General features: G+C 40.1%; 1 protein-coding gene across 1 annotated transcript in view; it reads right to left on the bottom strand.

Moving 5' to 3' along the window:
* dnajc2 (DnaJ (Hsp40) homolog, subfamily C, member 2) overlaps positions 1-10,957 on the bottom strand; it is a 24,098-nt gene that overhangs the window by 9,504 nt on the left and 3,637 nt on the right. The window contains exons 2-10 of the mRNA XM_014029415.1: positions 9,600-9,790; positions 7,759-7,834; positions 7,576-7,674; positions 7,254-7,476; positions 4,544-4,609; positions 1,348-1,439; positions 1,151-1,272; positions 874-1,023; positions 682-770 (exon numbers count right to left, since the gene is read on the bottom strand). Coding sequence (XP_013884869.1) covers positions 682-770; positions 874-1,023; positions 1,151-1,272; positions 1,348-1,439; positions 4,544-4,609; positions 7,254-7,476; positions 7,576-7,674; positions 7,759-7,834; positions 9,600-9,790 — 1,108 coding nt within the window. The remainder of the gene's footprint in view (positions 1-681; positions 771-873; positions 1,024-1,150; positions 1,273-1,347; positions 1,440-4,543; positions 4,610-7,253; positions 7,477-7,575; positions 7,675-7,758; positions 7,835-9,599; positions 9,791-10,957) is intronic.

The raw sequence follows: 10,957 nt of genomic DNA, 5'->3' as shown, positions 1-10,957 counted from the left end.
CATCAAAATTAGCACAGAAACAGTACTATATAACATTTTAGACACATTCTAGGCAGTTTATCAGCTAAATTATTTTGGGGTAAGTTACTTTTTAACTAAGGTCATTGCTGTTGTCTTTCTGTCAGGCATTGTGTTGATCACCTGCATACCTCAAAGCAAGAAATATTGCCMAAACCCTTTCTTTTGCAATTATACTACTTTGGTCCTATTTTAACATCTATATTGTAAAGCGTTTGTCTCATTCATTTTATCAGAGCCCCTTAGTTGAAACACGACAAAATGAGAAAAGCTGTTAAGACCTCTCTCTTTAATAMGTATACAGTCTTAAAAATCTAAATGTTGCAGTTTAAAGCCTTGAGGTCAACGCTTCATTAGAGAACACTAAATTACATACTTTTATTTAGGTCATGTACACAGTATACTACTATTTAAGTGAAAATGTTTGAGAATGAGGAAGTTCTACTCAAGCAGCTCCTGAAACTCTCAACCTGGCTGAATGAGAACATTTGTAGAGTAAACTGTCAACAGAACAATATACTTATTAAACTACATTTTTCTTGAGATTTTTTTGCCAAGACAGCTAGATTTTGTCAACCTGAAAATGTCCTTATGTCTACAGAAATGTGTCTAACACTAACGCATTAGATTTAATGAGACTTATGACCACAGAGCTTACTGAACCTTGTTAGTTCCAGTCGATCGCAAAGTTTCTCTACTTCTTCCATCATTTTCACACTGTCAACTTCATTGTCAGCAAAATAATTCCAGTTCTGTGGAGAGGAAAGAAATGACCTGGTCAGTTGAAGGTATGGGGTCTTGAAGATACTCAATTAAAAACACAGAAACGTGAATAAACTGTGTATAAAGGCTGACCTTGCAGGTGCTCCTCAGTTTCTGCCTCTCCTTCTTGAAGGCTTTCTTTTGGATTTCCTTCTCCTTCTTCGCCTGCTGGGCTGCCTGCCTGGCCTCCTCCTCCTCCTTCTCCTTCGCCAAGCGGACCACCTCCAGCTCCGCCTGCCGTGCCTTATTAGAGCGAAAGATGAAATTGAAAAGTAAAAGTGTGATTGAGAAGCAAATGTAAGCGTTGTCAGGTGAAGCAGCTGTTTGTGTTAGAGAGCTGTCTCACAGCGTGATTTTACTCTCCACTCACTTTCTCCTTCTCTTCCTGCTCTCTTTTCTTGGCTTCAGCTTTTGCTTTCTTCTCAGACTCTTTCCTCGCTTTTTCTTCTTCTTTGAATTTCTTTATTCTTGGGTCACAACTGTACGCCGTATCTGCAGCCAAGCAAAGTCAGTATTTACAACATTCACATGAGCCGCAGTGACTTTGTAGCAGCTCCAAGATATTACCAACTAGTGTGCGGATTCTGTTCATCTCCTCCTTTTTTCTCTGAGCTCTGGAAGCTCGATTCTGCTTTTCAATCCATCTCCTTTCATCTCGACTGCAGAGAGAAAAGTGAAGGCGTTAATCCAAACACAATGAGAACCATCAAATGTCGTGAGGTGCAAGTCAGCAGACATGAAGGGACAATATCAACAAGACAATCTTTCTGCAATTAACAATAAAAAAAGAAAAAGAAAAAAACACTGGCCTGGTACTACATAAAAATGTTAAAAATCTGCTCTCAWTGCTGCAGTTTCATGACGAAAATTGCGTCCTTCCATTTGCAGCTTCGAATCTACCCGCTTTCCTGTCCCAGCCTGCCGGGAGAACTTTTTACGCTGAATTTTGCTTCAATCATTTGCTTCCAAAAACAAAARACATAAATAACCACTCACTTCCAAAATCCAAATGTTGTACCCAGAAGCACACATTTATTACACTTAGTGAAACAGCCTCAAACTCATGGAGATAAAAGACGTTTTGCAGGGAGGAATCCATCTGCAGAAAACCTGTGGAGCTATTATAGCATGAAGGACCTCTCTTCCAGCAGGACCTCTTGAGCCTACRGATCATGACTTCTCTTGAATTTAACTCTGAAAAAAGCTTCAACAAAATTCAAAACAACAAATGAAAGAAACTCTGGCCGAGCTTTTCATTAATCTGTCCTTGTCATGCAGATGAAGCTGACACGACAGTCTGTTTAATGTTTTGTGATTAAATATAAAAAAGAGAGAAAGAAAAGAATCATTACGTTTGCAGCATGATTTTTCTTTTTTAATGTATTATTCAAATCATTCTGTTCACACTTTTTGGACTTAAATATTTAGCTGAGCTGTCATTTTTAACCATGCAGTACTAAACAACATGTACTGACTGTTTTCTCTCCGCATTTTTCATACAGAAGGCACAGCTGAGTGTTCGGTGCCGCTGTGTCGAAGACTAATCGAAGTGTTTTCCCAAAAGAAAGATTTTTATTCTAAAGCTGCTGTAACGACACCAACCTTCTGGTTTGAAGTGTTTGTATTACTTTTATGAATTTATTGAACTTTTCAACAATCATAGGCTACACAGACAAAAGAGAAAAACAAAAATAAAAAATTTCAAGAAAACGTCTTGGCTCATAAACATAATCATACTCAAGAGTCCAAGTCAGGTGTTAGCTGCATGTACATAACTAGAAACTAGACATATTAATTTAGTATCAGTTTTGACTAGTACAAAACCATATTCACTCTCAATATTACAATACAAAAGCTCTTGTAAAATCATTTTCTGTTTCTGTGTAGGGTGAAGAATAAGTCTTCTAGCCAGTAGAGAGCAGAAAGCTAACACCGTCCTCTAATGTTCACTGAGGGAAGCTTCTGCTGGAGCCACCCCAAAGAGAGAGATGARTGGTGATGGATGAACAGTTCGTCCAAATAGTCCTGAAAMGGTGTCAAAGATGCCTTGCCARTATCCATGTAGCTTWGGACAGGACCAGAATGTGTGCAGAAGTGTGGCAGGAGATTGTCCGCAGTGATCACACGTCGGATCCAAGTCCTTTTTGAATTTGCACAATCTGTCCTTAGACCAGTGTAGACGATGTACTACCTTGAATTGAACTATAACATGTTTCACACATATTGAGGACGATAGTTTTTATAATTTTCAAATTAAAATTTAAAGAATATATTACACGGAAGGGGCCATTTTATTTACACACAAAGCATTCTGGGTAAATGATGACATGGATAGGTCCTCGGTGCGAGGCTGCTAGCGAGCTATATCCACCCTGAAGGTTAATCTTGGACAATATCTGATGATYGACTCTTTTAAATGAAACCAGAGAGCGTTGACAGAGAGGAGAAGGTAGAAATGACTCAGCCTGTAACTGAAAATATGGATGGAGGACAACAGAGCTGCTTAATGGAAGAAGAACCCCAGCTTAGCCTGTTAGCTTTAGCATTAGCCCCAATGCTATCACTATATATATGTATTAGCTCAGCGCTACACATTCTCCTCTCATCACTGAGGTCCTCCATCCACATGACAGAGAGGGGAACACAAAAATGATGGATGGAGGACCTCAGTTTAGCTTGTTCGTAGCGCTAGCACCGAGCTAATACATATAAGGCAATATAGCGTCGGCGCTAGCGCGAAGGCTAACAGGCTAAGCTGAGGTTCTTCTTCCATGAAGCAGCTCTGTTGTCCTCCATCCATATTTTCAGTTACAGGCTGAGTCATTTCTACCTTCTCCTCTCTGTCAACGCTCTCTGGTTTCATTTAAAAGAGTCGATCATCAGATATTGTCCAAGATTAACCTTCAGGGTGGATATAGCTCGCTCATACTGAGGACCTATCCATGTCATCATTTACCCAGAATGCTTTGCGTGTAAATAAAATGGCTCAGTTCGTGTTAAAAAATATTTTAAAAAATTTACAAAACTAAATATCCTACAGTATTTTTTCAGTCGTTATTTTACAGTTAAAATATATGTTTATCAAATAAAGTCTAATGTTACAACTAATCGGGGATCCCTTTAAAAGATTTGTGGCTGATTTAAAGCACATATAGATTTATGCAGATAAAGGCACAAAAAAGGAAGGTTCTGACAGACAAATACATCAAGTTAAGAAAGCAGCTGCTAAAAGGCCACTACCAAGCAGCAAACAGATATTCAAAGGTGCTGGTGCCTCTGGGGTCTGGCAAACTTCAACATGTAGGATCCACCAGAGGCTTGCTGCTATGCATAAACCTTCTCTTCAGCCAGCCCTAACTAATGCTCACAAGAAGCAGAAACAGATGCAGTGGACCCAGAAATACATGAAAGGCCTTTTTCAGAAGACAGTCCCGCTAAATAGGCGAACAGCCTGTTCTATGTTGACGCTCCCTCTGGCAGTTCAGAAGTCACCGATGGAGACGCTCTCTTACCGTGCTCAAACACGCTTTCAGAGAACATTAATCARYGCTGGATTTAAAAAGCCATGCACAAAAACATGCTGCTGTCACTCAAGCTGCTGCTGAGTGAGTTGCAGGACTCTGTCCCTTATTATATTGCAGAGAACAAAATCCAATCATGTATCTTTTAAAGGTTTAAGTTTCAAAATAATCTGCGTCTTATGGTTGTCAAAGTCCATCATTCTGAGTTCTGCAATTCTCACAAATGATCAAAAGCTACTTACCATTCAGCCTTTTCCTTTTCCTCTTCATCTAAGTAAGAAAATTCCCTCCATGAATCAAAGTTGTACCTTTAACAGAAAAAATAAGCAAGATTAAAATCTTATCTTCAACATGGGTCTAGTATGCAAGCAATTTGGTCACAAATGTGACCTGATTTCTTAAATAGTACAACTAGAAAAAAATTTTGGTCGGGATGGGTGTCATTGACACAATTAGTCTCCATGTCGAGACTCGGGACCAATTAGGGACAATTAGCCAGCCAAATTTTCTTCCATGGGAGGACATGTCAAAGGTGGGACCTCTGTTCTGCTCTGTTCAACTAACAWATATTAGATTCCAATCACTGGATTCTACAGATTGGCTTGGTGGTCTACTGGTGTTCTGCAAAACAACATCGGTGGCTATTCAGGCCATTTCCTGGCTGCCTGATGAATATGAAAGATTGCAGTGCTCTCAGCACTCAGACTCTAGCCCTGTGAGACTCGGCCTGCAAGCGGTTCTGCTGAGGGTCGCGGGCCGGCTGTGGTTCCTGGACTTTGCTGGTGAGATGGAATTGATCTTGGAGAAGCTGATAGCTCGGTGGAATTGTCCACACTATTTGTCTGATTGGATTCGCCACATTGAGAGGTACCAGCGGACATTAAGGCAGATGGAAAATTATTAGTGTCTGCCTGGCCGAAAACATTTTCTTCCGTTTCCAAACAACTGATTACAGATTCGGCTCTCCCCTACATGGCCTTGAAGAGCTGTGGAACCAAATTTTCCTGGGTGTTTACGTCGACTTGTGGCTCGCTCCCCCCACCTTTCCCTCTCTCACTCCCATCTGTGATCTTGTTTCTGGAGCAAGCCAAAGGCCGCATAGAATGAACAGTCAACACGTGCTGGTTTTGAGGACTAGATTCTTAGGGCTCATTTTTCAGATAGTCATACAAGTGCATACAACACTCATGGCTTCAGAAACATGCCCCACTAAACTCACTTACTCCTCTGGCTAATAAATGTGCTTTATAAACACCATAGTGGGTCACATTTCGTTGATATAATATGTTTTGCTTTGTTTTTCCCTCATYCATCCTTGTGTGGTATTTTGTTTTTTCTTTTAAGGGTTGCGCCTCCTCATGAAGATGATCCTTGCTCTGTGCAGGGGTCTGTGGCTGCATGACCCAGAGCACCTGTTCTCCTATGTTTGTTATGTTCTGTCTTCTTCTGAATGGGTGTTCTGAACTGTAATTTCATTGTGTTCTGTACAATGACAATAAAGGTTTATCTTATCTTAACTTTTCTTATCTTACTTGGTTCTAAAGTGTACGGTTGTRCTCAGTTGGTACAAGAAATAGAGACACATTTGACCAAGGCTGTACTGAGGTGAACCGCATACAGGCGCAAGAGTGTAGTAGGGGCTTGAACGTCATTAATGGCTTGGCAGTGTGCCAAAGCAGTCAACCAATTGGGGAGAGATAACAGTGTTACTGTTAAATGGGTGCCATGGCATACTTGCAATTAATGCTAATGTGAGAGTTTACCTTGCAAAAGCTGGCAGWCAGACCCACTTTAAAGGACCAGAGCCTGTTGTACGTATCTCAACAACAATCTGTAAGACTGCCCTACAGGCATGGATTAGACATCAACATTCAATCTGCTGGARAGAGCTGCTGACAGCCCACCATAATTTTTGTGGCTCGCCATGGGCATAAGTCTGCCCTGTGCCACTGTGCAGAGCCAATGATCTCACTGACTCTAAGGTTGCATATTTACTGCAGGGGTCAGACCGGAGCAGAACTGCCTCCAGTGTAAATKGAGGGTAACACACGCCAGCACTTAAAATCCCCTCCTCTCCTCCCTTGAGTCCGCTCCTCTGTGACCCTGCACGTGCTGCTCTCTTAAAAAAAAACATTATCATCTGTGCCTTTTAAATATGTCCACTACACTTGACATTCCACCATGTCCTCAAAGTGAAAACGTTTACAAAAGTCCAGACGTGAGTAGGAAGAGAAAAAAATATGGCTGCAGCATCAGTGGAGATGATATGTAAAATACTGTATGTTGGTGGGGTTTTTCCCAAATGAAAAAGTTACACCAGAGCAACCCTTCATTCAGACAGTGGACGATCTGATAAGAAGCAGAGTAAAGGGCCCAAGTCTGGAGGATTTTGATGCTACGGAGAGTGTGGAAAGCTGGTTTAGCCAAGGCCAAAGATCCAGAAGGCCAAACTACAGGAGCTGTCCATCTGAAGGGCACGTGTAGTCTAAAAGACATTTCACCATGAAATGTTTATAAGATGTTCAGCCCTTAAACATTTGCACTCAGAATTTAGAATTTCTTCATTTCATTTATCTTGAGATGTTTAAGTTACAATTTCAGGTCATAGAATCACTTTAAATACTTTTTCAGTAAGTTATACGTCATGTACAATTCTGGTTCAAATATAGAACTTTATGTTTACTAGATTGGTAACTAATTATTATTACTGAGGTAATTTTCCTTAATGGACAGTTTTTTAAAAGAAAAGGTGAGCCTATAAAACTGTAACGTTAAATTTGGGGGCACCTAACTGTGTGCTGGAGCACCTAGGAAAAAAAGTTAGGCACACTGGTGCAACCAGTGCAAAAAGTTTGTTTACAGCCCTGCTCAATTGGTTTCACACCCTATCCCCACCATGCTGGAAGTCAACATCTCAGCCTCAGAGCAAATGCCAAAAACATTTTTACTTACCAAAAAGTGTAAAAACTGTCCACCTCTTCAAACGATGAGTCAGGGGTTCCCAGACTGGGCACAGTTTTTTTGGAAGACCACCGAGCATTTCTCTCAAAAACGGGAGAAAAGACCTCAAAAAATTTTTCTTTGCCTTCACCTTTAGAAGGCACAGTGTTGTCAAAGGTGGGGTCAACACTGTCAAAGGCTCTCCTCTTCACAGGGTCAGACAGGATTTCAATAGCTATGGTCCAAACRGCAACAATATCACAATGAGAATCAGCTCAAAGCATATGAGAGATACCATTTGTATAGACCTGTCAAACTTCAAAATGTTACAAACCTTTAGTTATACAGGTAAAGTAGTCATTGTCTCCTTCAGCAATCTGTTCACCTGCAGCTTTCCTTTTGTCAGGATGGTGCTTCAATACAATCACTTTGTCTGTAGAGAAACAGCAGCAAATGATTTTAACTTTGGGAAAATCAGGCAATGCATCAATGACAGCAAAAAAAGAGGAAAACTTACGAGCAGCTTTGATTTGTCTTTGTGTTGCTTTGTATCGCAAGTGTGGGAGCCCAAGGACAGCATAGTGATCCTGATTCTGAAAAAGCAAAATTGATGATTACATTTGTTTGATCACAGCTGGTGGTACTGGGATGAATGATTTGTCAGGGGGAAAAAAGTATGCTTTGTGAAAGAACTAGTCTTTTAAAAAGCCAAAATATACACGTTTCAACTCTTTCATTTGTGGTTTCACCAGACCAGAGAACCTTGTTCTTCGCAGTCTGAGAGACCTTCAAACAGCTTTCAAATGTTCTGCCCTCCAGAGAGGCTTTAATCGAGCCACTCTGAAAACACAGATCAGTGGATGCTTGCCATTCTTAGCCCTGTCTCTACACAATCACAGAAGTTCAGTCAGAATGACCATCAGGTTCTTGGGCACGTCTCTCACTAAGGCCTTTATCCTTCTCTTTACCCATCTGAGAAATATGGAGATCCCTGAGGTCCRAGAAACCCTCAGAGCTGAAGAATCATGCTTAGACCTGCGCCTTGCAATAATCTTGCGTCTGAGCTCTGCTAACAGTTTGTTTGACCTCAGCTAGAAAGCCTTTGATGAAATGTGTGCCAACTTAAATCATGTCCCATCAATTTAGCTCCATATAGGTTAACACCAATCAAAGAGTAAAAACATGTCACCTGAGATCAAGATGCAGTCTGAGTCTGAGATAACAATCAAGTGTTGCTGCAAAAAGTCTGAATATTTCTGTAAATGTAAGGTTTCTATTTATGTACGGCATTCAGTGGTTTATGTAAGGCTGGATGGATGTGGCTAAAAATTTATATCACAACATAACTCCTAATTTCAGTCTATACAGTATAATTTTGAGGGCAGTTGTGGTGGAGTGGTTAGGGGAGTCATCCTGGAACTGGTAGGTCACCGGTTCGATCCCCCGTTCCTGCTTTCTCAGTCACTGTGTCATTGGGCAAGACACTTCACCCAGTTGACCTACTGATGGTGGTCAGAGAGTCTGGTGGTGCCAGAGCATGGCAGCCCCTCCTCTATCAGTGTGCCCCAGGGCAGCTGTGGCTACAATGTAGCTTACCACCATCAGTGTATGAATGGGTGAATGACTGAAGTGTAAAGCGCCTTGGGGTCCACGTGGATTTGATAAGTTATATAAGTTCAAGCCATTTACCATTTGATATCTATATGAAAAATACGATAAAAATGTCAAGAAAACAAAAATATACTGTATCTAAAAGAAAAAAATTGTATAGGTCTTCTGGACGGGTTCTTCTTTAATGAAACGTTTCGTCTCTCCTCCAAGAGACTTCTTCAGTCTGAGAGTTTCAGGCAAAATTCAGGCTTTTAAGCCCTCCATGTGACTGATACTCACATCACATGGCTATCGTTGACACCTAATTAACACCTATTGTTAACAGGGGGTGAAGTGATACTGGCAATAGCAGCACTGTAGGAGGGGGACAACTGACGCTTAGGAGTGAACTTTTTGTTTTGTTTTGTTATTTATTATTGGTGTTTTTTTTAATAGGGGCAGATAAGATTTTTTTCTTCTTCTGCCACCTTTCATTTTATTTGATTTGAATTGTTTAGTTGTAAGTAACGGGTTTTGTTTTGTTTTGTAAATGAAATGAATAAACATTTTAACTAAAATTATAACTAAAATATAGGTATAGATAGTCAGACAGTCAGTAGTTTATTGCAGATATCTTGAATAAAATCTTATGCCATTTACATTGCATGCAATTATATCTTCAAAAGGTATTTTACCTAAACAAAATATAACTAATACGTCACACGATGTTAACAGAGAATAAAGCATTTAAAAACGTCTTCCAGGTACCTTCCAATCTTTTGGATCAAGTGTTCTAAGCATTGGGTGCTCCTCAAGCTGGAACTCCTCATCCTCCTCATCTTCTGAGGACTCCTCTTCCTCTTCTAGCTCTTGAAAAGAGGCTGACAGGTTCCTGTTTCTCCTCCGAATGTATGCCTCAAACCAACGACCAACGGGCTCCACCAGAACCTGTACAGATGCTGTGTGGGGACAAGAAAACTCAGCCTGAACGTACAGACATTTGAAACTAATCCATTTTATACCAATTAGTTCTTTCAAAATGTAAAGCATTCCTTGATCCATCCATCCATTATCTAATGATTGTTCCAGAGTCGGGTCATGTGGGCAGCAGTTAAAGCAGAGGGGCGCTTGTAATGCTTTCAAAACATGCCGCACTAGACGTGCCGCATTTCCCGASACCCCTTGACCTGCRTCCACCATAGACTTTGCATGTAAACCTGACACCCCTGATGCTCAAATCGCGTTCTGTGTGAACGCAGCCTACGGGAGACAAGGCTCAGTTAATAAATGTTTCCTTTTTCTTTAAATTGAGACTGTATAACATTTGTTATCATTGTTATGCTATTGTGTTAATGGAGGAAGAAAAAGCAATATTGGCTTCAAAAATTGGTGTATCGGTTAGACTGATGTCAAAATAATCGGTATCAGCCTTCAAAAACCTGTATCGGTTGATCTCGTGACATCAGGCAGCCATGGTGGAGTCCCAACTCCACTCAAGTGTTAATTCAACTAAATATTTAGCGCAGCTCACTGACATAAAAAGCATAAAATCAAAAGAGTTTGTGATTCTTGCTGATTTCAATATGAATTGGGCTGATAAAACTTCCAAAGGCCTGAAAGCAATGTCTATAAACTAAGGGCTTCAACAGTTAATTAAAGCACCAACAAGATTTGGCAAGAATATGCAATTCCATTTTGGATCTTATTTTCACAAATCGATCCTCCATATATGGCATATCTGGAGTTATAAATACTTCAATCTTGGATCATTCACTTATTTATGTCATTAGAAAAAAAACTTACGAAACCTACAGGTCATGTGCATAATTTCATTAAAAGGATTCCAAAATCAAAGTTACCCATGTTTCATGCTGAGATTGAGAATACTAACTGGAATGAGGGTATTTCTCTGTCAAATCCAAATCGCATTTTGACAAATTTTTATAAGTTGGAGAGTAAAGTTCCAGTCCGGAAAAATAAAATTCCATGGTTGAATGCCTCTATAATACATCGCCTAAAGTTGAAAGCTTCTTCAATGAAAACTTATAGAATATCAAAAACTTCTGAAAATCTGTCTCGTTTAAACAGTTACCGAAATAAAACAAGTCTTAACCACTAAGTTGAAA

This window comes from Austrofundulus limnaeus, unplaced genomic scaffold (genome assembly GCF_001266775.1).
Source record: "Austrofundulus limnaeus strain Quisiro unplaced genomic scaffold, Austrofundulus_limnaeus-1.0 Scaffold899, whole genome shotgun sequence".
Taxonomy (NCBI): domain Eukaryota; kingdom Metazoa; phylum Chordata; class Actinopteri; order Cyprinodontiformes; family Rivulidae; genus Austrofundulus; species Austrofundulus limnaeus.
The sequence above is the reverse complement of the archived record's forward strand: the minus strand, read 5'-3'. Positions and strand labels throughout refer to the sequence as shown.